Source organism: Clarias gariepinus, chromosome 19 (genome assembly GCF_024256425.1).
Source record: "Clarias gariepinus isolate MV-2021 ecotype Netherlands chromosome 19, CGAR_prim_01v2, whole genome shotgun sequence".
Taxonomy (NCBI): Eukaryota; Metazoa; Chordata; class Actinopteri; order Siluriformes; family Clariidae; genus Clarias; species Clarias gariepinus.
In genome coordinates, this window is record NC_071118.1 from 3,228,201 (window position 1) to 3,256,046 (window position 27,846).

General features: G+C 38.4%; 1 protein-coding gene across 1 annotated transcript; it reads right to left on the minus strand.

Annotated features, from left to right (window-relative positions):
• Nucleotides 1-9,152: 9,152 nt before the first annotated feature.
• Nucleotides 9,153-25,864, minus strand: heatr6 (HEAT repeat containing 6). The gene is made up of 20 exons (XM_053479208.1): nt 25,601-25,864; nt 22,928-23,035; nt 22,627-22,767; nt 22,423-22,538; nt 21,997-22,111; nt 21,794-21,895; nt 19,967-20,110; nt 19,549-19,847; nt 18,407-18,584; nt 18,114-18,320; nt 17,738-17,837; nt 15,794-16,071; nt 15,582-15,704; nt 15,416-15,505; nt 15,177-15,311; nt 13,896-14,018; nt 13,644-13,768; nt 13,434-13,530; nt 12,263-12,467; nt 9,153-10,785 (listed from the first exon to the last, which is right to left on the minus strand). Exons 1-20 carry the CDS (start codon nt 25,862-25,864, stop codon nt 10,172-10,174), a joined length of 3,564 nt encoding a protein of 1,187 aa, XP_053335183.1. The 3' UTR covers nt 9,153-10,171.
• Between the last annotated feature and the right edge of the window lie 1,982 nt (nt 25,865-27,846).

Consider the following 27,846-nt stretch of genomic DNA (forward strand, 5'->3'; position numbering starts at 1 on the left):
AAGGTAAACTTTTAATACAGACAAGAAAGTAATTCAGCAAGTTTCTCTGGATAAGTCTTAAATGCCATAAATCTGAAACGTAATTGTTAAGCAACAATGGAAATATTGTACTGTAATACACACAATACTAATCATAACATGCATATAACAAAAATACTCTCCAATAAGGAGCCGGAACTGTTCTCTACGTTTATGATTATCAAACCATAGAAAAGGCATTTATTCTTTTATTATTTTATTAATTGTTTTAAAAAGTGATTATCCAATTATCCAAATCCACCATTATCCAATTTATTAAATGTATGATTGAACACTTGAGTCTTCAAGGTCCCTGATACGATACCCTGAGCCCAGAATACTGTCAGTGTGTAGTTTTGTACGTTGTCCCCATGTCTTCGGGTTCCTTCGACCTCCTAATTACGTAGATGTAGGTGGATGATAAATTGCTCCAAGATGTGAACACATGTGCATGGTGAGTGTTCTACTGATAAAATAATATACTATTTTTTTTTTCAAAAATACTGGAAATTTTAAAACTATGAAATAACACATAAGGAATTATGTAATTAAGTAATAACAAGAACAACAGTCAGTAGACACAAAGATCACTTGTTTAGATGAAACTGGCTCTCATAAAGACTAAAACTTCTCTGCACCACAGGAGACGTTAATTTAAAGTTACTAGCCTCAGAAATCACAGATTAACAAATCACAGATTAACCGATTAAACAATACCTCAGATTTGAGCCGTTATGAAGGCTTTACAGAGCAGAAGTATCAGACACATCTCAATATTAACTGTTCAAAGGAGATTATTGCATATTTTGGACGCCTTCAGCATTGTTTTAGAGTGTAGAAAGAAATAAAAATTAAAAACGACCACAGAATTAAAATATAGAATATTGTTTTTCTGTGTCCAAAGTGTACTGTACATGTAAATGAGGTTCCTGTTTGAAAAAAAAAAAAAAAAGTTGAATGACACAAATTAACACCACAGCACTGAAATGCAATGATAATAATACAGATATTTTGATATAGCTTTCAATATAAAATGTGTAATAATAATAATAATAATAATAATAACAATGATAATAATAATGATATACTACCGATATAATGATATAATAATACTGATACTATTACAAATAATAAGTTCTAATTAAATTTAATAATTAATTAATTACTAATTAATAATTGTTTTTTGGATTTTTGGTAGGTTTAATTTATAATATAACGACAACAAAAACAGCAACACTGATTTAATGTTTAATGTCAAAATTATCCAAGCTTAGCTCTTTCATGAGTGTGAAAGCACAATTTAGAAATTACGGGTACGGACTGTGCAGTTCTAATTGTTTGTAGGTGGGACACATTGATTCAGGATAATGATTAGGTACACATTGCTGTATAGTACATACAAAAATAAAATAGTGACCTTAAAACCAATCATCATACAAACAGTTATTTAAACTAATTTACAACTTATGGAAAATAAACATACAACTCCTTAACATTCCCTGTTTAAAACTTTTCTATTTAATTTCTATTTAGTAATAAGTTAATGATCCACTATTAACAAGACAAGCTTTTTAGTAATTATTAAATTACTAAACAGCTCCTACTATTGCTCCACCACTGTTTAAACCCAAATCTCCTTTTGCTATAATTATGCACAAATACAGTTGAATATTTTCTAATGACATTCATACAGAGATGTCATGATGCACTCTTTAATGCAAGATTCATCGCTTACTGAGACTGATACCATTGTGATAGAGCTTGTCCACCTTTCTCACATATTCTGGCAGCGACAGTTTGATGCTCAATGATTAACAGTAGTTAATAACAAACTTAGCAAAATTACATATTTTTTTTCCAGGATGTGAAACTAACCTCATTGCAAAAGGACCAGTAGAGCAGAACGGTGATGGATGAATGATTTGTTAACGTTCTTTTTCCTTGAGCTCCACAAGGTGCATAAGATGGCAGAATGGCCAAATCTTTGTCATGCTTGTGTCGCTAAACAAAATCTCTTTTCTCTATGAGCTATAGATATTCTGAAGTGGATTATTTAAAGTGGATTAGAGTTAACTTCAGTTCACTTAATGTGTAATCTGCCAGGATAGACTGATACTGGTCATTCATTCATGATGGCTGAGAAATATTTAACTTAATAAAAAAAAAGAACACACTTTTCTCTCTTACTCTATACACACAAGCTATTTTATCCACTATTTTAATCAATACTTTATCTTCATTGGTACCTTACACACATACACTTGGCTGTACCATTCTCCCTAAGGCTGAACGCCAGTCTTAGGTATTTTATCTTGAACAAAAATTTACACAACAGATTTTGCACATTATTAATTCTCTGCCACACAGGGAAAGTTTTAACAATGTATGCTTTCCAAGATCCATCTTTTACTATAATGATTTAACTGCTCCACTGTCTTTATCTAATTTTCTACCCAAGATTATAATACTGTCGAGTCTACAGGTTACAGATTATTATTTCAACTGGTTTCTTTTCCATCCAGTATTTTTCTCCTGACTTGTTCCGTCAGTCTTTCTATTTACTGTCTTAATTATTTATTGTTTTAATAATTTAATATCTTGTTTGTTTATTGTTTTTAGTATTTATTGTCCTAAGTAGTAAATTTCTATTGTAATTGTTCTGCGTATTTAATGTCCGTAGTATTAATTGTCCTGAGTAAAAAATGTCCTGAGTATGTAATGCCCTGAAAATTTGTTGTCCTTGATATAAATTTTTCTATTTATTGGACTTTTTATTCAATCTTCTGAGTATTGTTTGTCTTGAGAATTTATTGTCTTGACTATAAATTGTCTTGAATATTTACTTCTGCCTATTTAATGTCTTGATAATTTATTGTCATGAAAGTGTATTTTCTGGATATTTATTGCTTTTAGTATTTATTGTTCTGTTCATCTCGTGTCTTGTGTATTTATTGTTTTAGAATTTATTGTCTTGATAATGTACTTTTTCTTTCTATCAAATGTTTTTAATATTTATTGGTCTTTCTATTTAATGTTATGTCGTAAGTATTTACTGTCTTGAATTTTTTTTTACTTAATATCTTAGTATCTATTGTCCTGAGTGTTTAACATACTAAGTATTTATAGTTTTGAGTACTTAAATTGTCCTTAGTATTTATTGTATTGAGTATTGTATTGAGTAATGTATTGATTGTCCTGAGGCCTCAGCACTCGGTATTTCTTGCTTTTTTTATTGTTTTAAATATTTATTTGTCTCTATATTTAAAGTCCTGAATATTTACTGTCCTGAGTTTTTGTTGGTCTGTTTATCTCATGTCATGATACTGTATAAGTACCTGTTGTCCTGTTCATTTATTGTCCTTAGTGTTTATTGCCATGAATTTTAATTGTCCTGAACATTAGTGGTCCATAGTACTAATTTCTAAGTATCCTAAGTATTTACTATCTTATTTGTTCAGATTATATATTTTTCTGAATATTTATTGTTCTGAGCATTTTTGGACCAGAGTACCCAGAGTATTTAATACCTTGATTGTCAGAGTATTTGATACCTTGAATATATATATATATATATATTATTCCGCCAAAACATTGACCAAATATTTGATAAACATTTATTAGAAATGATTTATGATTATATTTATATTATTTATTATTTCATTTCAGCTCACATATAAATAAGTACAAGTTATTTGACAAAATTGTCAAATTCAAGCTAAAAGAAACTGCTTTTGAAATGTCACGCTAGCATAAATCACATATCAAGTTAGGCTAAATGAAACCTCCAATTTGCTAGCGGCCTTTTTGCTAGCTTCCACTAGATCCTTTCTCTGCTTCTGGAAAAAGCAATTAAATTGTACAGTAAAGTGACTGATTCCATATATCGCATAAAATATCATTAGAATTACTCATAGCATGTGTATCTGTAGAGTTTTTATTATTTGTTCAAGTGCAATGACACAAATCAACACTGTAACACTAAAATGTGCTGACAAAGAGCTCTGACTTTATGGCACAGTAAAGAACAGAAGAACAGCTATACAATTATGACCTACAGTGTGAGATTTTGCAGTCCAAGCTCTGGATTGGAGAAGGCTCTATAAAAGAAAAGCCCATAAAGGAGACAGAGAAATGGTGTTAAAACATTTCATGTGATCAGCCAGTGTCAGGACAAAGTGGTGGAACAGACTGACCTGAGTGGAGGAACTGTGACTGTAGTAATCGTTTACTTAAAAGTAGCAAAAGTAGCAATAAAGAAAATTCCTCAAGTAACACTAAATAAGTTAATAATAAATAAAAATAAAAATAAATGTCTAGAATTGACACGGAAAAAAAAATCTATTTGTGAAGAACAAACTTCTCAAGCTACAGAGCCCGTCTTCGCATCGTATTCCTCTACCTACAGTACTAAGGTGTGACTAAGTAATGTTGTGGCCATGACTTACTAAGGTATAGGAACGAAATAGTATAATGTGTAGTCACAAGATACAATGTTATGGCCACAACTTAATAACCTAGCATTTAGGCTCTTGTAAACTACGGACAAATTTAAATAGATTTTGTTTCTAACTGTTAGTATAGATGGATGATTACCTTTATTTATTTACTGACACACACAGCTTGTTGTTGTTGTCTTTAAGCTGCTCCCATCGAGGGGTCTCCACAGAGGACCAATCAATCCGCACAACACCTTGGCAGGTTTACGCCGGATGCCCTTCCTGGTGCAACCCTCCCATTTTATCCTCAACATTATGCCTATCTCATTATGCCTTAGTAAGTCATGGCCACAACATACTATCACACCTTAGTAAGTAATTTACACAACATACTATCTCATTCCCAAGCCTTAGTAAGTCAGACACAGGATATTTTTGCCCCAATGTCACCAGAGGGTATGCGTAGCTAGCCAACCAAATTAACGATGATTGACTGTCAACTCCATTATTAACAGCGTGTAAAAAAAGCTATTGACAACTAGCTGGGTAAATCACTAGCAAGATGCAACAACCATCCAAATGTAGGCAGGGGGTTTATCGGGATTTGGCAAATCATTGTCATGTGTAGTGTCTCAGATAATTCTTTGGCATAAATAAATTTTTGGCACCTAAAATGTAGACTTTGGGCAGAAAATTGCTTTATTTTGATTGGGAATTGACCTTTAAAATGTCGCCTTTTAATTGGCTTTTTGTTGAAACACTTTGGGGTGTTTTTTATACTCTGTAACAATTATTAAAAAATACAATTTAAAAAAAATTGTGGATAGATGTGTGTATGCTTGTCATTTTCAAGAGAAGTAAAGGGAGTTTTTATTTCACACAAAGCCTTCCTCTCACCATCTTTGTTCTTCTCATTGCCCTCAGTTTCTCCCCTGTGAGAAGGTTCTTAGGTTCTTACTAGACATAACCATTTGGCTAAACAGTAACTCGGGTTAATTGACTGTTCCATAAGTAATGCACTTCAACAAATAGGTATGTCATGTAAGCGTCTTTACTGTTTTTTTTTTGTTTTGTTGTTGTTGTTTATTTATCATATATATATATTGGTTCTAATTCTCAGTTTTACACGTTTAACCCTTTGCTACAGTATTGTAAGTCATTTCAAGTTGTCGCTTTCAAGTGACACCGGTGGAGCTAACCAAGCAGTACTCCTGATTTCTTAAGTCTTTTCTTAAACATGGAAACAATGTCTGCCGACTCACCCACCCACGGGGATAGGAGGATGGGGATGATTGCCCAGGGACATGCCTGATTCAGCGTTCCCTTCATCCCTCCCCCCCTTCGTAATAGGCACCTGGACTCTGCCCCCCTGCTGCTCGCTCTGAACCTCACGCTTGCCTGGTCAGTCTTTCAGCTCGATCACACGTTTTCGCCTCATCTTCCTCTCCTCGATGCTCATCGCCCTGCTTTTTTCTTTCACACCTCAGTGAACGCGAGGTCTCAGGGGACAGAGTTCCACTGCACCACGACTGTCGAGAGCCGCACATGCCAAAACAACAAGTCTGACTCTGAGTCAGTTTATACGCCCTTCTGCAAAACCCACAACAGAATCTTCACAACTTCCTTGTTACCTATTGAGACTGTGAGACTCAGAAGTTTATTGCTGCTTTATTATCAGGAAAGATTTCACGCATTGTTTTCCTTCTTGAACTCCAGAATCTTATTACACAGAGACAGAAGACGTGAACTTATGGCCTTTTAAAACAGATTATTAAAGACATGTACAGTGAAGTTCAAAAGGCTGGTATGATGTTGAAAAGCAGAGGTGAAAATATAAAAATAAAGAAAAATAGAAAAAAGTTGAAATTTTTAAAAAAAAGGAAGAAAAAAAAAACAAGCAAGGAAATGTTTTAAATCATGAATAAAGTCAAGCGTTTCTGCACTATTATTAAATCTTTTTATTATTATTATTATTATTATTATTTATTTATTTAAGGAAATATTCGATATTGATCATCAAGTCATTTGTACTAAGGATTAGTGATTTTTTTATTTTTTTTTAGGTCGTACCTCTTCCATGATACGATGAAGCTGTTGCTTTAGAGCTACGTTGTGTCCTTAGTTTGTTGGACATCACCCTACACAGACGACTACAGATTAATAATAGAATGCACATACCATATACCAACATTTGTTTTCTTATTTTTAAATTGGTATAATATTTTGGCTTAAATTTCTCAAATATAAAATACCTTAAAATCCCAGGTTTAAGCCAAGGATGGACACTTGCAAAGAAATTTTAGATTTTTAATCAGAAGAGATTCTATTGTTGGTCATTCTGAAGGTGGACCGTCCCCTAAACAACCCGGTAAAAATCTTTAAATTCACCTTTCACCAGAATTCAATAACAGAATTCGGTTGACCTTAGGCGTCAGAAAGCCATTAAAATGTAATAATTATTAAGATAAATTAATAAGTATTAATAGCTAAGCCCTACTTGCTCAAAAAGGAAAGAAATAAGGATTTTTTTTGTTGTTTTTTGTATCCAGGAACCCATTTAATTGTAAAATTAATTCTATGCATACACAAAATTTGGTTTATACCACTGCTCTTTAAAAAAAATATATATATATATATATATATATATATATATATATATATATATATATATTTAAATAGGATTTTAAACATATACTGTAGATTTGTGAAGGTGCACACCTATAGACGAGCTGTTACTGCTGTAATCTAAACAACATTTCCATATTAAGTTGGAGTAACGCACGGTTAACACTTTGGTGCAACTGGACCATATTAGTGTTAAATCCATTCTTGCAACCGCAGCATACCATAGTGCTTATGAATAATTTATTGGCTTTTATGAATAAATAACTTCAATTATTGTAATAAATATTAATTCATACTAATGGTCATTATCAGATCACAGAAAGAAAAAAAAGTATGAACTAATATACTGTAAGATATGAATGAATAAATGAGTTTATAATTACCACAATTAATAATTAAATTAATAATTAAAGTGTTACAGCAGTAATATTAAATATACCATTTTGTATTCAGTTGTTTGTATTTAGGCTATCATAAAAATACTGATAAATCTTCCAGATTTTTTCATTCTTTTTACACTGTTAAACAATACTGATTGGGATACATCCAAAAAATGCATTAATCACCTTTGAACAGTTGATATTGAGATGTATCTGCTACTTACGCTCTGTAAATCCTCTTGTAAAATTTTGAGGTGCTGGTTGTTAATTAATTTCTGAGGCTGATGACTCTAAATAAACTTCTCCTCTGCAGCAGAGGTAAGTTTTGGTCTTGCTTTTTTGGGAAGGTCTTCATAAAAGACCGTTTTATCATGGTGCTTGATGGGTTTTGCAAACGCACTTAATAATATTAAAAGAATTTTAGTCAAGAAAAACAAAAACAACTTCAGTATGTTATCACTCACTAAACCACTTAGGCTTAGGGCACGAGGCAGGGGACACCCTGGACAGGGTGCCAATCCATCACAGGGCACACACACGCTCATTTACACACTACAGGCAATTTTGGAAACATCAATTAGCCTAACCTAACCGGAGTACCCGGAGGAAACCCACCAAGCACGGGAAGAACATGCAAACTCCATGCACACAGAGACGGTAATTAATCCCAGACCTTGGAGGTGCAAGACGACAGTGCTTACCATTACACCACCCTGCCGCCCTCAGTATTTTATATAAATATTAAATTACACTACACATCTTATTTGCATTCTATAAAATGTTTAATCCTATTAATATACACGATTCACCAAAATGATTCACTTATTGCCATTTGTTGTGGTTTATATTATAACCATTTTTTTTTAAAAACAGTTCCTGGGATTGAGCTCTGACTTTTGACCTTTACTGTGTATTATTCATCAGGAATCTGACGGCAAAGAACGACTGAATTAACAACAAACGTGCTCTCTTACTGTAGAAAAGAACTGTCAGTTAAGCATTTGTCCAACAGTACCAGACATATAATATTCATATAGTATATAAAAATAATCTGCATATACAGTAAGGTTTCCCTAAATGGACTGGTGTCTTGGAGCTGAGCAAGCAAAGCAACACAGATCGTGATATTTCTGTTTTGTTTATATATTCCATGAGGTTGAAAATGAACATTGTAACAGCATCGGGTGAGAGGAACGTGTCGGAGAGGTGTCCAAATATTAAACCAGGGAGGACAATGACGTTATAAAAGCTGATGGGTTGCAGAGGAATATCTGTCATGTTTAAACAAGGGTGTGCAAACACTGGATATATTAATATGATGTTTATTATTTAGATTTTTTTTACATTTTATTTAACTCAATGTGACCATTTGTCCTAAATCTCCAAAAATGTCTTCTTTTTTTGTCCCTAAGAAAATAAATACCAAACTTTAGTCTTGTCCATATTGGTGCCTAAATATATTTGAGAATATGTAAAGACAAAAAAATATTATTTTAGAGAACTTTAGTGAGCAGGAATGTATTACTATTTCATCACAGAGAGTAAAAAAAAAAAAGGTTTACCATTACTGCCAAATATACATCTATTAAGCCAAATTAAGATGTCTGTTAGTGAAATTTTCTCCATTTCTCCAGCTCACTTGTATCCTTAACAGAAATCCTCCGTTGCTTCATGTTGAGATTTCCATAAAACACAAAACAACACTTTTCCATGAATTCATTTCATTTCAGAAAACAGTAATACATATTAAAACGCCATTACAAATATAGCTTGTATTGCTTATAAACAGGTAAATAATCTTTATTCTTGATTCCTAATAATAAAATGTGCTGCAGTTAAATCAATTACAACCCCACCCTCTTAACCAAGCTTGTTCTAACAGCTCTACATCGCCCTCTGCTGTTCACCACAGCTACACAAACCAAACCAAGGACCAGAACTTAAAAAAAAACACTACTGCTTCTTTATGTGTCTTCAGTAGATAGTCAGTTGAGCATGCTGACTTGCGACAAAGTCGACATGTTAGGGTGTGTAAAGGTAAACCGTTTTCAGTCTAACCTTATAAAAGGGGAAAACTGATTGGACAAAAGTGGGCAGGAAAAAAAACAAAGCATCACCATTTGGATCGCTGTGCATGAAATCATTTGTGATATATATAGATGCAGACTTGGCATAATGCTGTTAAATATGCTTGCATAAGAAACACCTGCGCATTCATGCAATCATTTAATCAGCCGGTTATGTGGCAGCGCTGCAGTGTAGATGAATTATTAGAAATGTTTAAAAAATGTAAAAAAGTGTGATGTTTCTTCAACTTTCCCAAAGTAAATACAAGTTCTGCAGATGGAAATGAGTAAAAGGAAGGCTACAGTAAGTCACATGACTACTCTTTACAAACATGTTGAGCTGAAAATAAAAAAAATGGACAGGTAAAGATGAGAAAAGAGGTCATCTTTAAGTTTTCAACTACTTCATGGCTGGCTGACTGCATATCCGCATGAACGAATTGGTGTAAGGGTGTTCCTATTAAAGTGAACAGTGACCATGTCACACATTAAATGCAGCATGTTTCCTTAAATCAAGCTTGATCAAAGTAGCTCATTCAGACAAATATGATGTAACATGTATACGCTATACACATCTTGATTAAACCGAGTTTTATTACCATTAAATATTTATGAATAACAGATAGCAGCGATTTCATAAAAGCTTCTATTGCGCGTTATTGCTGGTTTGTGCTGCGTCATCTCCATCGAACACCTTTAAACCTTCGCAGGTCTTCAGGACATCCTGAAGGAACCCGGTGACCGTGTCGAGGTCAGACCTGCTCACAGTTTCATCACCTTCCAGCTCCTTGAGTCCGATCAGGCTCTGATCCAGCAGCTTCAGTCTGTCAGTCGGCTCCGTCTGGCGTCCTGCGTCTTCTCCGTCAATGATATCGTGCCCGGGGCCTAAAGATACTTCAGTGAGGTAATGAACCAAGAATCCTTGCAGCGCGGTTCTCGGCTGGCTGCTCAGCGATGCTCCGATTGCGGGCAGATCTCTGGTTTGGCACAGGGACAGGAGGTGAAGGAGAGCGTGGCAGAGCTCGAAGCGCAGGCTGGCGCAGTAGCGGTATTCGAGAAAATCCTGGGTTTCTTCACTATGTTCGAGAGCTTGAGCCAAGGCTCGCCACACTTTAGCGAACTGATGCTCGTCTCCATAGCGATCACGTTTAGCAGGGACGGAGAGAGCCGCGGCGGATTTAATACGGACTTTGAAGTTCTTGCAGGAGGTGACGATGGAGGAGAGAGCGGAGTAGGCCTCGGTGGACCAGCTCGCAGTGCCTGAGGAAACGGTCATAAAAAATAGGGATTACCAGAGATGAATATTTCAATGTTTAACAATTTTTCGGTCTCACTAACTGGCCAACAAGCATCTTTATCAAACTGCTGCTCGCGCTGCGCTACACATCTGATTGCAATGGGTTCCAAAACTCACTGTGCGGATCATGAAACGGTTTTTGATTCACCAACCAGATATTTTTTTTCCATCAGCAAAAAAGGGGAAACAAACTGAATTTTAGTTTCTGTTTATTACTTTTAGAAAACAAAGGAGAGAATTTTGCCAGTGATCTTGGAAAAACAACATTGAAGATTTCTAATGTTTAAATTTAATTTTAAAACTAAATACTGAATACTAAACTGGTAAGTTAAAGTGCAATAAATAAAAAATAAAAAAAATTATATAGAGTGTATACAGTATATATAAAATATTTATTTATTTAATTTCAGAAAATCAGTCTGCCCAGACGGGATTCCATCATTGTGATCTGGCAACCCTGAAGAGCACAGAGCAAGTGAAAATACAGTTAATGTGCACACGAGAGAGTCTGAGCATGAGAGTATCATTCGCATGTGTGCATGTTCTTTAGAAATGAGGTCCAAACCAGTATTCTCCACAAGGATGATTAAACTTTGCAATTAATCTGTGCGGATCGTGTTTTAAATACGCTGTGTTAAACCACTAGTCACCAGATTGCGTAAGACTTTAAAAAGAAAGCGTTATCTGCCCTATTACGCATATATGAACTCACAGATGCCCATGTTTGGTTAACGGTTACCTCGGCCAGGTGAGTAAGACAGCAGATGGACTGTGCAAAAATATAAAATCGGGACTCAAATGGTTGGGGTCTGTATTCACAGGAGCGTACAAAGAGGCTTGAATTGTTCTGCTTGGAGACAAAAGCAGCAAGCTGTCTACAAGCTTCTCCGAACTTTGTAGATTTTACAAGATATCTAGTGTTGTTACTCATCAGGGAAATGAGTGTTGAAAGGAAAGAAATGCTCTACTTTTCTTCTCAAAATATTACCGTATGTACGGTTCATTTGAATGAGGAGTGTAAACAATTCTGGTGTTGTCTGTACATTCCGAGTCTCCCAAATGAGCTGGTATTTCCTAGCAACAAGTATGAAGAGGCAGAGCTCCTTTCATCCTTACCCACTGAGAGTTTGGCAAAGGTTTGATTCTGATGATGTAAGCAAGCAAAATGTGCAGTACAACTCAAATTCTTATAGGAATCATGCTTTAGCCAGATGATGGTCAGTGGATGTTGGGGGAAAAAAAAAGAAACAGACCCAAGATAGAGCTGCCAGATTTATTTAAACCTTTAATTTTGAAATAATAATAATAATAAATTCAAGTACACAATTTAAAACCCAGATTCCCTGGAAATTCTTTGCATTCCTCAATAAGCTTTTGATTTCCTTGGATGTGTTCCTGAAACACGGTACACTTTCTGGATTTCTACGTCTGAATACTCACCCAGGGGTAAGGCGGGGTTTTGGAAAGCGTTGCCGAGAGCGTAGCAGGCATTCCAGCGCACCTTCATGGTAGCGTCCCCTCTGGCCGTGTCTATGAGAGCCCTCATGGCCTGATCGAGAGGTTGTGTGAACGCCGACTTACTTAGGTGCGACGGCTGCAGGAAGTGCAACAGGTTCCCCAGAGACCGCACTGCATTACTCTTCACCTATAAAATAATATAACAATATAATACATACCAATATAACAACAATGAAATTTAACAAATATAACAACTTCATTATAAGAAACAACAAAACCCCTCATTAACTTCACTGTTAAACAAATAAAAGAATTCAGAAATTGTAATTCCATTTCGCTTCGTGTTATAACACGGTTTTTACGGTTTTGTTACAATTCTAAACAAATTTGGCAAATATTTCACTCCTGCCGTACAGGAGGCCGTCCTGCCTACTAATGTATGAGTCCACCTGCAGGATTAAAGAGGAACTGCAACATATTTCCACCTCAAATAGAAACGTTGATAAATTCTTTGAAGTAAGTGTGGATTGCGTGTACATTAAAAATGCCACACAAAAGGGAAAAAAAAGAATAATAAATCGCAATATATCACAAAATTTTTTTGATTAGTTTTTTTCTATAATGTCTTGTATTTATGTTGATGTGGTTTCTTCATTATTTTCTTTACAAGACCATTTATACCCCTTGAAAATTTTCGCGTTTTGTAGTGTTCAGACGAACTGAATTGAACTTAACCCTGATTTCACGCCGTTTGCTAATAAAATGCATTCACATTATATGATGTTACCGCCATCATGCTTCACTCTGAACCAGATTTTCTGAACACAAACATTCGAAATGCCCAGCTGTGTTCTGTGTCTATGCTCTTGATTGCTGCTCAGAATAACCTCCTCCTTACCTAATCACTGAATTTTGCCGAGTGACAGAAATCGTTCCATAATTTATTAATTAATTAAACGGTGCTCTGCTGAATGTTTAAAGCATGGGAACGTTTTTATTTATTTATTAAACCAAGTCATGACTGAATTTTCTAGAATGTTGTCTTGGACTTCCTTATTATTCACTCTTGTTTTTTTTTTCACTCTTTTTTTATTAAACAATATATATTCCTTCTAATGGCAGTAATAAAGCTCTATGAATACAGTATATATACCCTGTCTTTGTCACCAGATGCCTGGGTGGCAGATCTGAGCATCTTAAGAAGCAGCATATCGGAGAGCTCCTCGTGAAAATCCTGGCCAACAGACTCCCTGATTAAAAAAAAAAAAAAAAAAAAAAACACAACAGACCTTAGAGAAGTTAATTCCACTAAATCACAAATGACAGCAATCGCACAAAGTATGCAAATGTATTAGTCTCCCACATGTTGACGATGAGTGTGTCGGTGAGGTTGCCTAGCGACCAGGCAGCCTTGGCACGGACATTGGGTGAGCGATCGTCCAGAACGGTGAGGATGGCATTAGCCGTGTCTGCCACAAACATCACGTCCTGAAAAGAGAATGAGAAATAAGGAGCAGATGAAGAGCCAGATCTGATTGAACAGAAAAAAAGCTCTTAATCAGCACTGACTTGGGTGAACATGAGGAAGGTTATGAATTTATAAGGCACGTCATACCTCTCTGAGACAGGGGAAGAGAATGTAGACACCAAGAGCTCTCACTGCTGCCGCTTTCACTAAGGAGTTCTCGCTGTACGTCAGCCCAAGCAACAGTGTGATACACAGAACCTGAGTCTTGTCCTTCAGAAATATAGAGACACAGAAATACAGGAGGAAATCTGAGTCAGGGAGAGCTTTCCTACTGCGGCCAAAGGAAAGTATACCGCTTTAATTAAATACGAGACAAGACTGTAATTATTATAAACCTACATGCTTCGATTCTTAATTCCTATTTGCTTAAGCACACGAAATATTACTCATACTCATTCTCATTTTTTTTTTATTGTATGTGCACAGTGGAAACACATCTAAATGTCCTAAAATGACCACAAAGTGTATTCAGCATAATAGGTAACTATACGCATTATCTATAATATTATAGTAAATTCATTCCTGAAGCTGCGAAATGGTTCCCACTTCATTCTTTGTGCTCTATTAACTTTATAGGATTAAACCATGCTGTATCACATGATAATGACGGGAAGTTTGTATCATTTTAGTGACTCGGTTCTTTAAATCTCGTTCATCAAAATACGGATCATTTTGAGTCATTTAGTTCTTTTGATCAGAAATAAAATAAAATGTTGCATTTTCTATAAAATGACCCCCAATATGTCTATATACACAAATTTTTAGCTAAAGTTCCAGTAATCAAAATATTACAATGCAGCTAAGGACATATTATAATAAACAGAATGAGCAGCTCACCTCTTATATCTTCCAGTCCGAGTCGTTCTTTATTTTGAATCTATTGCACTGCATAGCATCTATGGGAGTCACGTGAATCTCGGGACTTGAGACTTAAAGACTCATTTAGGAGAACCGTTCAATTCTGTTTTCTGTGTACTCCATTGCATAACGTCTATGGGAGTCACGTGAAAAAAAGAACGAACGACTCGGGGTAGAAGAGTCATTAAGAAAGAATCGCTCAATTCCGTTTCCTGTACATAACCTACAGAGGTTTTCCGATGATTTGTGCATGCACGCCTATTAGAAAAAGAACGAATCGTTCATGAACGACCCATCACTATCACATGACCAGTGGAATGCATGGTCAATACTGGTCAATGCCACATTATTAAATATTTGAAAAATAAGTGTTGATATTTAGAAGTGGTATAAATTAAAGTTGTTTAAATTATAAGTTCAGACAATTATCCTACATCAAGCAAAAAACAACAGTCATCCTTAACCTCTTTTCACAGCACAAAGACAGACTGATCTCACACACACACTTACCGGAAGCTGACTGAAAGCCTGCGGCAAGATGGAGGACAGCGTGTCGCATGCGCTAGTCTGTAATGTCGGGTGTTGCTCATTCTGCAAGGCTCCAATCAGCGGACCGGTCAGAACCTCAGACCAGAACTGCACCACCTGTACCAAACACCCCAAAACATCCGTAAAGCTTGTATACCTAATACTAATACATAACACTAGAACTATATTTAATTTTAATGCCAATTCCTGTGGTAACCAACCTGGGTGACTGGCACAGGAGTGACACTCTCGGTGGTACTGGGATCGGCTCTGTACTGCTGGATAATTCCAGTGCCCAGTTCCTCCAGCAGCTACAAGAACACAGGGACAATAAGAGCTTTAGAGCTAGAGAGTAAAAGGGATCAAAGATGAGACAAACAGACTCACCTTCGCTCCATGCAACTGCACAGACGGGTCCTGTTCTCGAAGACAGCGAGCACCGAGCTGCCCCAACTCCAGCAAAGATCCCTGAGCCATACAGAAGTAGCCCTTCACCAGATGAGCCAAAACCTGAGAAGCACACACAAACGATTAAAACACCCGGTAGACCCCGATCAGCTCACCATCTCCTCCAAAAATCATCCCTATTCCCTGCTCACCTGAAGCGCCTCGAGCCGGACAGGAGAAGGTTCCAGTGAACCAGAGGTTGCTGCAGCTGCCGAGGTGTCGCTGTCGGAGCAGGAATCTTCTCTCGGCTGAGTAACCAGAGCCACACACACCTGCAGCAGCCAGCACGGACCCTCCTCGGCCCCCTTCGCGTCCGCTGAAGTGTTAGTAGAGGAAGGCTGTTTAAGGAGGAGCTGCACTTCAGGGAGGGGGGCCTGAGCAGAGAGGATGGCACCCAGGAGAGTAAGGCTGGACACCCGCACGTTCACATCTGCAAAGTGATATCACGAGACTCATGAAGAATTGTCACCCTCCTTTGCTTCATAATACCTCTATCAGTAGTTCACATGATCATGGGACGATCAATGAGACCATTCTTACTGAATTTAAGCATAGTATATATGCTATATTAGCAAGCGATGTGAATAAAATTGATTGCTTCGTTACAATGGCATCTTTAAAGGCTGAACGGGAGCAAATGAAGTTGATGTGTTGGAAGCAGGTAAAATGGGCAAGTGGTCAAAATTTATTTAGTTTGGATTTTTCATTTTTCGCATTAAATTTCCCACCTGTTTTTTTTTAGAGCACACCCACACCACAAACAGATCCAGGGACCAGGGAGGGTGCAAATCTTCCTTTAATGCACATGTAGCCGCCAACCACATCTTTTCACCTCCGTTACAGAGCTGCATAACACACTCGAAGAAAAGCGCTATCCGCTCCACTCACAGGTGCACACGATTGGCTAGGTGCCGTTATGATTGATGCAGGAGTGAGAGCATGCCACCTCTCCCTCCCAATACATCTCACTATGCCAATCTGCTCTCTAAGCTCCCAGCATATGAATGGATTGATGTAGCATCCCCTGGCAATCGAACTCGTGATCTCCACATGATAGTTTCGAGCAAACGTTTTTTTTCCCACTTAGGAGTCATAACGGTTGTGCCAAGTTGTAAAGGCTAAACGACTGGGTCAGGGAATCCCCAAAACAAATCTGTATGCAGAGGTTAGTACCAAAGAAAACAAAAGTGGTCCAAGGAAGGAATACCAGTGAACTGGCGACAGGATAGTCCGTCTGGTTCGATCCCACATAAGAGCTACTGTAGCACAAACTGCTAAAAGTTAACGCTCTCTTTGATAAAAAAGGAATCAGAACACATGGTGCTTCGCAGCTTGTTGTTTTACAGACATTCTGCGGTCCAGAGTGTTCCCATGCTGACCCCTGTCCAGAACTGAAAGCGCTAACAAGCTGGTACTAGGTTGTACGATAAAAAAGGAGGCAAGCTGGTAGAGACCAGTGTGATGCTCAGGGCAACGTCCTGCTGGGAAACCTTGGGTCCTGCCATTCATGTGGATGTTATTTACACCTACCTAGTACCTACCTAAATAATGTTGCTGATCAAGTTCTTTTTGGAAACGGTGTTCCCTGATGGCAGTGGCATCTTTCAGCGCTGCCACAGTTGAAAATGGCTCAAGGATGGTTTGAGAAACATGACAAAAGAACTGAAGGTGTTGACTTGGCTAATATTTCCTCATCTGTGTTGGAATGTCTTGGATAAACACATGATTGCTCCACCTCACAACATACTTCTAACATGTTGGTGCCAGTTTTCTGGAGTCCATGCATCGACAAGTCAGAGCTGTTTATGTGGTACAGGAGGACTTCCACCATATTAGGCAGGTAAATAAAACTGTGATTTATTTCTAACACTGTGTATGAGTCAAATTATGTAGACTTTTTTTTTTACACAAGCTTATTAAAGTGCCATCTTGTCTGAAGCATATGATAATTACATAGAAACATAAACATTGTTCAAATGCAGCTTTAAGCACATCAGATGATTCATTATGTGACCTTTAGTTTCTGTGTTTTATACCTGATGATGCTTGTATTGCACTCTACACACCGTGCGTGTGGGTGAACGCGGCTGACTCACCCCTGTGACGGATGTAGGGGCGAATCTGTTTCCACAGAGGGCTGAGCAAGCCTGGCCTTAAGCGTCTGTAGGGCACGTTGGACACTAAGTGGGCAAGGCACTGGAACACACCACACATCATTATACAATACTGAATACATAAATAACAAAGCTGTGTGATATTTAAAGATCAAATTTTAAGCATTAAATTTTGTACACAACTGAAGATGTAAATCACGTTGCTCTAATCAACAAAAGAAAACTGTGAAGCAAAATCTTAAATCTTACTATGTATTTATTTTTATTTTTTATACTCTAATAAGATTTTGAAGTGGGACTGTCTGTCACACGTATCCAGATCACCATCTTGATATTTATCTGCAGTTTATTTCAGTACCTTTATGACCTGTGTGAGGGTCTGAGAGGAACTCTCGGCTAGTAACGCGAGCACAAGGCATCGGTGCAGCTCCCTCAAGCTGGCAGCCAGAGTGGCCGAGAACGGAGTGAAAGCTTGCCGGGGTGCGCTGGTGTCCTCGGCCGCTGAGAGAAACTGACGAGAACCTTCCAGAAGAGCTGAGAGCACCTGCAGCGACGCCGCTCTCACCTGAAAGAAACGGATTTCCTTTTAACCCAAACATCACTGCTTTTGTCATTTTCTTGCTAACTTAGCTAGTTAGCGTACTGCGCTACCTTCGGGGACGGGTCTTTAAGAGCAATAGTGACGAGGGTGAGCGAAGGAGGACTGCCGATGCCTGGAGCGTCAGGGATGAAGGAGGACCAGTAGCCGTACAGAACCCTCTTTTCGACACACTTGGCTACGGCCAGGAAACACTGCAGGGCGCTCTGACGCACTCGAGCCAGGTACAGCCTAGACGGCGAGGAACAACCGAGTAAACAACAGAAACACAAATCACATCAGTTTTTTAAAGACAAACCGTCAGGCAAATTCTGTCCACACATGCTTCCTCGGAGACATGAGAAGGCGACCAACCACATGTTTCCAAACTGCTGCTTATTTTGGATCATAGGCCAGCGTAAGAACCTCTGAGGAAAGCGCTATCCACCCTCTTCCACATACATATCTTTTTTTGCTTTCCCTCGGCTCCTGGCCGCGACAGAAACGCTTTCAAACGTTACACAGATAGCACCTACCATGATGCCTTGAGTGTTTGCAAAACATTAATTGAAACATTATTTGATTATCATTCATGTTTACAAATAGAGATGGAGTTAAAAAAAAATCGTATGGTAATTCACGGACTCCAAAACTTGATTTATCTTTTTTAATCATGTTTTAATTTTAAAATGTTTGCATTTAAGGAGGTAAAATGTTGCTGTTTCTCTATAATCCTACAGGTGGCGTGCTCATACATGGGCAGACAGAACTGCGTCATGTGTTGTGAGTAAACCATTCATAAACAGTTTGTTTAAAACTATAACAAAATTTTTTTAATATTTATAAAATACTTTATAATACTTTACTATTGCGAACAGAATTGCAATACAAATCGAATCAGCATCGAGATATTGTAATAATATCGTATCGTGTGACCCCTGGTGATTCCCAGGCCTATTTACATATGTTAATATTTTGGGGTAGTTTTTTAAAAATATAATAATACTAATACTAATAATAATAATAATAATAATAACAACAATAATAATAACTATGATTATTATTTCTGTCAATTTTTAAAATACAATCAAACTAAAATACAAAATGTTATGAGACCATTGACATAAAAAATGTTAGGTATGGGGGTAAATGTTTAAAAGCATTTACATTATTTTATACATTTTTAGTTTATACAATAAGTTTGATTGGAACAAACCTGAGTTTGGACGCAATTCCACCCTCAGGATCGGAGAACTCCGAGTCTGAGCTCCCTTTCTTCCAGGACGGGTAGAGCTGACGGCTTGCTCCTGGCTGGAGAGGCAGATTAGGTTCAGTCGAAGTTGGAGGCCAGACAATCTGATGCTCTCCTCGTCCTGGTCCTCCGTTCACTCCGTTCCTAAGAGGCGTCGAACTCGCCTCATCATCATCACCCTCCTCTGCTCCGTCCTCCGTCTTCCTATCTTCTTTGGCTTTCTTGCCTTTCCCGCGAGACTTCCGCTTTTTGTTCTGTTGGGCCTGGAATGCACACAGTGAGAAGCAAGACTGTCTCAGGTTGCTGTTTTAAAGGCCACAGTTTTACACTCAAGAAAAAAAAACTAGACTGCACTGTTTAGACAAAAGTGCCTCCAACATACAGCTGGTGTTTTCCTCTGAGCTGGAACGTCCTGCGCAGGTTCGACATTGTTCACAGGAACAGCGTCGTACTGAGGGAGAGGCGCCGGGTACAGAACTGGTGGCATCTCCACATTTATTCCTGGCAGCCCATGAAACATGAATTTCTAGCCAAAAAAAAAAAAAAAAAAAAATTGATTCACGGTTATCTTGGACCTTCGATTTAAATGACAGATTATTCATAAAAAGGACACATTGACATTGTTACATCCGAACAATGCAGTAATTACATATATTTTTTAAATAATAATAATAAGACGAGCGTGATTAGAGTGATAATTTGGATTCAGCTGAGTGGTGTCACACCCTGCGTTTTTCGTATTCGTATTGTGCAAATTGCATGCATAAATCACACTCGCCTCTAAGCATGTTTCATTGTTATGTAATGTTATGTAATCTCGCACACAGACTCTCAGAGGCTGATGTGCTTTCTCTGTATTCAGACACTTATCCATGAAACATTGCCGAGCTAAAAATAATCCCAGCAGCCAAGCTGATGCCAAAGCCGCTTTCTTCTTCGATCCATAGGTTAATAGCAGAATCGTGAGAATTCTAGAATGATAATACTGTACCAAATAAATTTATCATTTTTAAACACACCCACACTCTTTCACAACCTGAGCCCTGGAATATGGTCTGTCATAAGGGTAGGAAGGAAAAGCTCCACAGATATGATAACCTGGTCATTCAGTACATTCTAGTCGTCAGCTGACTTCATTTTATTGCCACATAACGTTGCTGAGTCTAGACCTGACCGACTGATGCAACACCAGATCATAACACTGCCTCCAGAGGCTTGTACATTTTGTTTTTGGCTGAGAATATAATTATTTCACAGAAAGCTTTCATACAAAATGACCAACCACACACATCTTTCTATAACTGATCAGTAAACATGTGCTCATTTTTAGGCTGCTTTCACATCTTTTAATCTGTTTTTCAGGTACAAATCGAGGCAAAAGTTATGCTTTAGCTTTATTTGTGATTAACTGCTCATTGATCAGAAACACAGCGGTACACAAAAAACCTTTCCCAAGGTAATGAACATGGTGCTGAACTAGTAATTGGATAATATATATGCACAAGGGGTGTTCAGGTTAAACCAGGACTTGTGATGGAACTTCTGGTGAAAAACTAACTGACTGATTTAGAGTAGACTTCAATCACAGTACGGTGAGGAGACTCTTAGCTGCTGCAAAACATTTGACCAGTGCAAACAATTTAAAGTCTGTGAATGGCGATCTCGTGGCTCGGAGCTCACTGCAGTCATTCCCATGAAAATCCAGCGGGTGGAACGCCTGATCGTTGAAAATCTATGCATAACTTCTTCGCATAACGTCTACGCATAACGTCACCAACTTGTGAAAGAGATGCATCGGTCTGTGGAAACTGTACACCCAAAGTTATTGCCACATCCCCCCATACAGTCTTGACCTCACTCCAAGCCATTTCAGGAGTTCCTGGGAGGCTGGCATTTCAGACTTGAAGCAGATATATGCACACACATACATATAACTGTGGCTCCATTTAGGAACCTGGCAGGTCAACCTGAAACACTGCATTCGTGAGAAAAGTTTATTACATTCAGCTCATGTTTCTGATGGAAAATTTAACCTGGAGCAGATGTAATTCTGCAAATGCAGACGGCCAATCAGAAAGCGTATGATTCATAAGCTTGTGGCCGGAAAAGTGTACAAAATCTATCAGACGCTCCATAAACCATGTGAGGAGAATCTAATACTACTGAGACTAATTGTCTGACAAAGCAAAGACAGTTCGTATCGTGTTACCTTAAGCACGGCCAACAGGCACCCCAGGTCCTGATCGGGGCTAGCCTTCCATTTCCCCATATTCAGGAAATACTGCATCCCCTTTAGAGCACTTTGCAACAACTGAGAGAAGGACAAAAATATAGCAGACTATCAACTAAAATTGTTTTTTAATTGAATCGAGTTGTACAAAACCTTGAGCAAGCTGTATGGAAAGCACTGACCGTACAGAAGACCAGATCTTCCATGCTGGGAGGCTTTCGTGACTGAAGGGTCTGCAGAAAGATTCTGTAACACACACCTTTGTACGGTTCTTCTAAAAAGGGACTACCAGGAACACTAACAGAAACATAAAAGTAATTAAACCTTGTATTACAATTCAGAGTTTTAGCGCAAGACTATTAAAGGATTTCAAAAAGGGATGTTGAAATAATTTCTAAATTTTTAGCAAAGTGCCCATAAAGTGCATTCTCTACAGGTTATTTCCCCGTCACATAAACCCATTTTAGTCCCGAGATGTTTTAAAACTTGTGTTTCATTTATGAATTATTCTGCTAGGCACAAAATACTAAACAACTGCAAACAATTGCAGACCCAGAACTGAGCCCTGAGGGATACCACAGGATAAAATATACAAAATTGAAGCTAACCTGATGCAAAGGTTGGCCATGCAGTGTACGGCAGCGCGTTGGAGCATGACATCACTCTGACTGGGATCACCGTACTTCAGAAGAATGCCATTCTGCCCAAGAAGATCTGAAAGGTGCTGAAGGGACAAGAGCTACCAGATCACACAAAGAAAAACAAGAATAACTTCCATATAGACATAGTTTCTGTGTTTAAAAAAGCCTTACCCGTTGACACTTGGCTCCATTGGCGTACAGCACTGAGGAGAGCGCGAGCAGGATCTCTGTGTGTGTCCATGTGCTGCACGTGTGCAGAGCGCGTATGCAATACGTCACGAGCGCATCCAACGCCTGCTCGTCTACGATGACCTACGAAACAAGCATAGTCTTTTATAAATCTTCACTAAAGACTTTATCCTGTTCGAGGGTTACAGCAGATCCAGAGCATATAGGAGCAAGACCAAGCCGACAGAGGAAAAGAACATATGAAGCTTAAGAGTGATGTTTGTCTGTTTGAAGTGTGACATACCTGAAGTTGATTTAGAAGTTGGTGAATCAGCTGACACAGTTTGACAACGAGATGTTCCTGGCTGTGAGGAACCAATCGGCTGGCGTGCACAAGCAGCCCACAGACATCCTGAAAGAGGAAGAAAGAGAGAAAGTGTTATATTTGGCCAAAACCGATCCATGGTTTATCCTGAACAGTATTCCAGGGTGTGTCTGAAGTACTCAGGTACCCAGGTTCGATATGTTGGTGCTATTAACCATGTTTAAAGTTAAAAGCTATAACTAGCTACAAGACACTGAGGTCCAGGGCACATCATCTCAGAATGCACAAAACATTAAACCTTAAGGCAGATATTGGTTTCGGCTCCTGTCAGCCAAGAAGAGGACTCTAGGCCATCAAGAGCACACAGCTTTTTCTGCTGTTCTAGCTCAATAAAAACCTGCAGCCCGGACCTGGACATGCGATAGTTTTATCCGGACCCTGTTGCTTTTCTGATGAATAAGAATAATTAACATACCAGTAATCTAGACCTTTTTTCTCGAGATGGGCGTGACTAGACAGGTAACTAAGAGCCAAGTAATGCAATAGTGTACCGTGTTTGGTTCGTATACAAGACAATCTGAATCCTAACACTAACAGGAAATATACATATACATTTGTGTGTGTGTGTATAAATTAAAAGTGACAGCATTGCAAAAGGTGAGTGGTGCAGGCTGTAGTAATGAAAGTCAATGTAGATTAGGGGACATCATGTGTAAATAAATATCACTGTAAACAGTGATATTGCAAAGGAGAGAATTACACCAAAGAAAATGGTCTGTAAAATATATCGAGGCAGCTATAATTTGGAGGCAGTGAGAGAAGACAGAGTTGGTATGAGAGAAGAGGATGCAGGAGATAAGGTTAAATGCAGGCAGATGACTGGCCGTGGCAACGCCTGAAAGGTAACAGCCAAAGAACGAAGAAGAAGAGGCTTCTTCCTAAAACCAGCTCCATATCAGTGTAGTAAGTACAGTACAGATCCCACAGTAATAATTTACTCAATCGTCTTAGCTTTGATTACAGCGCACGATCAGGGGAAGAATTATTTCTCATATTTCCTTTCCCAATTCCCCAAAATTACTACTAGGTCAAATAATAATACTAATAATACCTATTGGAATCTACTCTGCCAGTATGAAAATGATTCCTTATGCTCCCAAAGCCATTCTTGCAAAATCCATGTCCTGGAAAATAGCTGTGCCGTTACTTACTCACTCATCTATACCACTTTATCCTGTATACAGAGTCACTTATCTATCTAGGAGACTTTGAGCACAAGGCAGAGTAAACCCTGGACAGGGGTACCAATTCAACGCATGGCACACACACTTATACACGCACTCACACACGACAGACAATGTGGGAATGCTAATTAGCCTAATCTGTATGTGTCTAATGTGTCTGCATGATGACGACAGTGCTAACTAATAAGCCACTGCTTGTGTGTGTGTGTGTGTGTGTGTATATATATATATATATATATTTTTTTTTTTTTTTTTTTTTTTTTTTTTTTACTCGAAAAGAGTATCAGCAAGAATGAAAGAAAAGGTGTACAGGACAGTGGTGAGACCAGCAATGCTCTATGGCTTAGAGACAGTGGCACTGAAGAAAAGACAGGAGGCAGGTAGCAGAGCTAAAGATGCTGAGGTTCTCCTTGGGAGTGACAAGGATGGATAGGCTCAATAATGAGTTCATCAGAGGGACAACCCACGTTAGATGTTTTGGAGATAAAGTCAGAGAGGCCAGATTGAGTTGGTTTGGACATGTTCAGAGGAGAGATGGTAAATATATCGGTAGAAGGATGCTGAGGTTTGAACTGCCAGGCAGGAGGTCTAGAGGAAGACCAAAGAGGAGATTTATGGATGCAGTGAGAGAGAACATGAAATCATTTGGTGTGAGAGAAGAGGATGCAGAGGATAGGGTTAGATGGAGGCAGATGATTCGCCTGAATGGCCGAAAAGCCGAAAGACAAGGAAGAAGATTATTTGGTATTTTGGTCCGTCCATCTGTCATCTGGCACATTCAGCAACGAATACTCCCTAATCTGGAGATATGTCCGTCGTTTCTGTGCCAGTTACTTAAAGGGGTCAGGTTGCCAGGTCGACACTGGATCGTCATTCACGGCAGTTTGAGAACCCAGGGGGTCATCGGGGCGGGGACTCCAAACATAATAGTAATACCCTGGTCATTCAGTACATTTAGGTGGGCCGGCTGACTTTGTTTTATCGCCACGTAATGCTGCTGAGCCCAGATCTGAGCAACTGAAGCAACCCCAGATCATAACTCTATACAGTGGACACTGAACATGATCGCTTCATGCAGTTCTCTTCTCACCCTGACGCGGTCATCGCTCCGGGGTAGGGTCAATCAGGACTCATTAGATCACATGACCTTTTTCAGTCACTTTAGATTTTTTTTAAAAAGTGTATAATCTTTACGCTTGCAGAAACCAAGAAGAACCATAGAGACTGTAATAAACCAAAATAATTAACTCAAACTGGATTCATTGTGAGGATAATATTTAAAAACATATGTTTATGAACAGTAACAGTGTAGGTCCAGGTTAACGCCCTGCCCCAGTGTAACTCCAATTCCTATTATATGGTTAGTTTTGTTTAAAGTATAAAGTAAGTTGAAGTAACACTGATGTACCTGTGCTCGTATGTTTTCCTGTGTGAAACTGCTGGTGTAGTTCTCAGAGATCAGCTGGTCCAGCAGCAGGTTCAGCTCGGTTCTGAAGCCCGGACTGTCCGCGTAGCGCAGAGCTTTTATCTTACTGAAGCAGCGACTGAACTGAAACTCGGCCGACAGGACAGCGCTCCGTGCCGCATGAGGAGCGAAAGGCGACGGCTGAAACCCGGGGACATCACACGATATCAAAGAGCTCGATTCGCGTGAAGCTATCTCAGCCGCCATTTTGAAAGGGGCAAAGTGGTGGCGTTGTCATGGTAACCGTGATGCGCTTCCGGTGTCAACCGGAAGTGTTCCTCCTTTTTAAAAAGAAATAACTATTATTATTATTATTATTATAAAAGTCGGCTAACTATATATATATATATATATATATATATATATATATATATATATATATATATTATGAGTCATTTGTATTTGATAGTTTTAGCATTTAAAATAAAGTAGTTGAATCACTGCTTGTCTGGATGAGATAAAGGCATGGATGGAGCAAAACTTCCTTCATCTTAACAGTTCAAAAACTGAAGTGATTCAGATTGGCACTCCACACCAAATTCAGCGACAAAAATTTTTTAGTATTTCTTTTTCTGGTCAGGACATTTCTCTCTCTAAAACAGTCACCAACCTTGGTGTTATTTTTGACCCTTATCTTACTTTTGAAAGCCATATTAAGCACATTTGCAAAATTTCTTTTTTACATCTTAGAAATATTGCTAAACTTCGGCCTGCACTCTCCCTCGCTGATGCAGAAAAACTGGTCCATGCCTTTGTCTCGTCCAGATTGGATTACTGTAATGCACTTCTTATCGGGATTCCTGGCAAAAATATACAAAAACTTCAGTATGTGCAGAACTGTGCTGCCAGGGTTCTGATGAGAGTGAGGAAACACGAGCACATCACTCCCGTGCTACGTTCCCTTCACTGGCTTCCTGTTACTGCACGGATCACCTACAAAATTTCTTTGCTCACCTTTCAATGTCTGTATGGAGATGCGCCTATGTACTTAAAAGAACTCCTTACCACTCACTGGCACCAGCGTACTTTACGCTCCACCAACACACACCTCCTTTTACTTCCTAGGACTCGCTCCCGTACCACTGGAGATAGAGCCTTTTCTTGTGCTGCCCCACGACTGTGGAATACCCTTCCTCCTCATTTAAGGGCTCCACAGTCTGTGACATGTTTTAAGACAAACCTGAAAACGTTTCTCTTTAATCAATGTTTTAACTGATTATTTAACTGTGTAAGTATTGCTGTTTTTAATGTGATGTTCTCCTAATTGTCTGACTGCACTCTGAGATTTTCCTTGTAAAATGTAAAGTGCATTATAAATTAAATTCATTATTATTATTATTATTATTATTGTATTATTTGTATGTGAATTCATGTTTTCACACTGTCTGCTCAAAAGTATATGGACACCAGACCAATCCTTTTTGTTCTTAAATAGATAAATAAATCAATAAATAAAATGTATAAAATTTTGCTCTTATAACGTGCTACACTCTTCTATGAAGGCTTTCCACAAAATTTTGGAGTGTGTCTGTGGTGAATTGTGTTTATTCACCCACAGGACTTTTGGTGAAATTAAACACTGACGTCTGTATCGCCGTGCTTCTCTAATGTTTTCATTGGGGTGTTTTCAAAGAAGTTAAACATTGAAGATGCAAACTTTTGGACATATTATATATTTAAGTCATAATTCTTTTGTGGTTAACGTTGTTGCCTCACACCTCCCGGGTCCGGGTTCGATTCCCACCACGGGGTCTGTGTGAATGGAGTTCACATGTTCTCCCAGTGCTTTGTGGGTTTCCTCTGGGTACTCTGGTTTCTTCCTACAGTCTTACAACGTGCAGATTAGTCTAATTGGCGTTCCCAACTTGCCCGTAATGTCTATGTATGTGTGTGTGCCCTGTCCAGGGTGTACCCTGCCTCGTGCCCTTCTTCAGGCCCCTGTGACTCTGTATACACCGTAGTATAGACAATCAGACAGTCTTTAGTTGATGCTTTTTCATGTTTTTCGGATCCAGACGCAGAAATACACACACCATGAATGAGACACCAGTTGTTCATAAAGGCCAGCACCCAGTCTCTTCCATAGCATGCCAACTGACATGCCACACTATACAGTATATAAGAAAGTAACAGTGTTAAACATTTTGCTTCCAATATTCATACCTATAGTATATGGTCAAATATTTGGG

Excerpts from the sequence above, each read along its gene's own strand:
- heatr6 (XM_053479208.1), bottom strand. The coding sequence starts at position 25,864 with ATGGCGGCTGAGATAGCTTCACGCGAATCGAGCTCTTTGATATCGTGT. Across the intron at positions 18,321-18,406 it reads TTAAAGACCCGTCCCCGAAG|GTGAGAGCGGCGTCGCTGCA; the intron begins GTAGCGCAGTAC and ends CGTTTCTTTCAG. Across the intron at positions 13,531-13,643 it reads GACACACTCATCGTCAACAT|GGAGTCTGTTGGCCAGGATT; the intron begins GTGGGAGACTAA and ends TTTTTTAATCAG.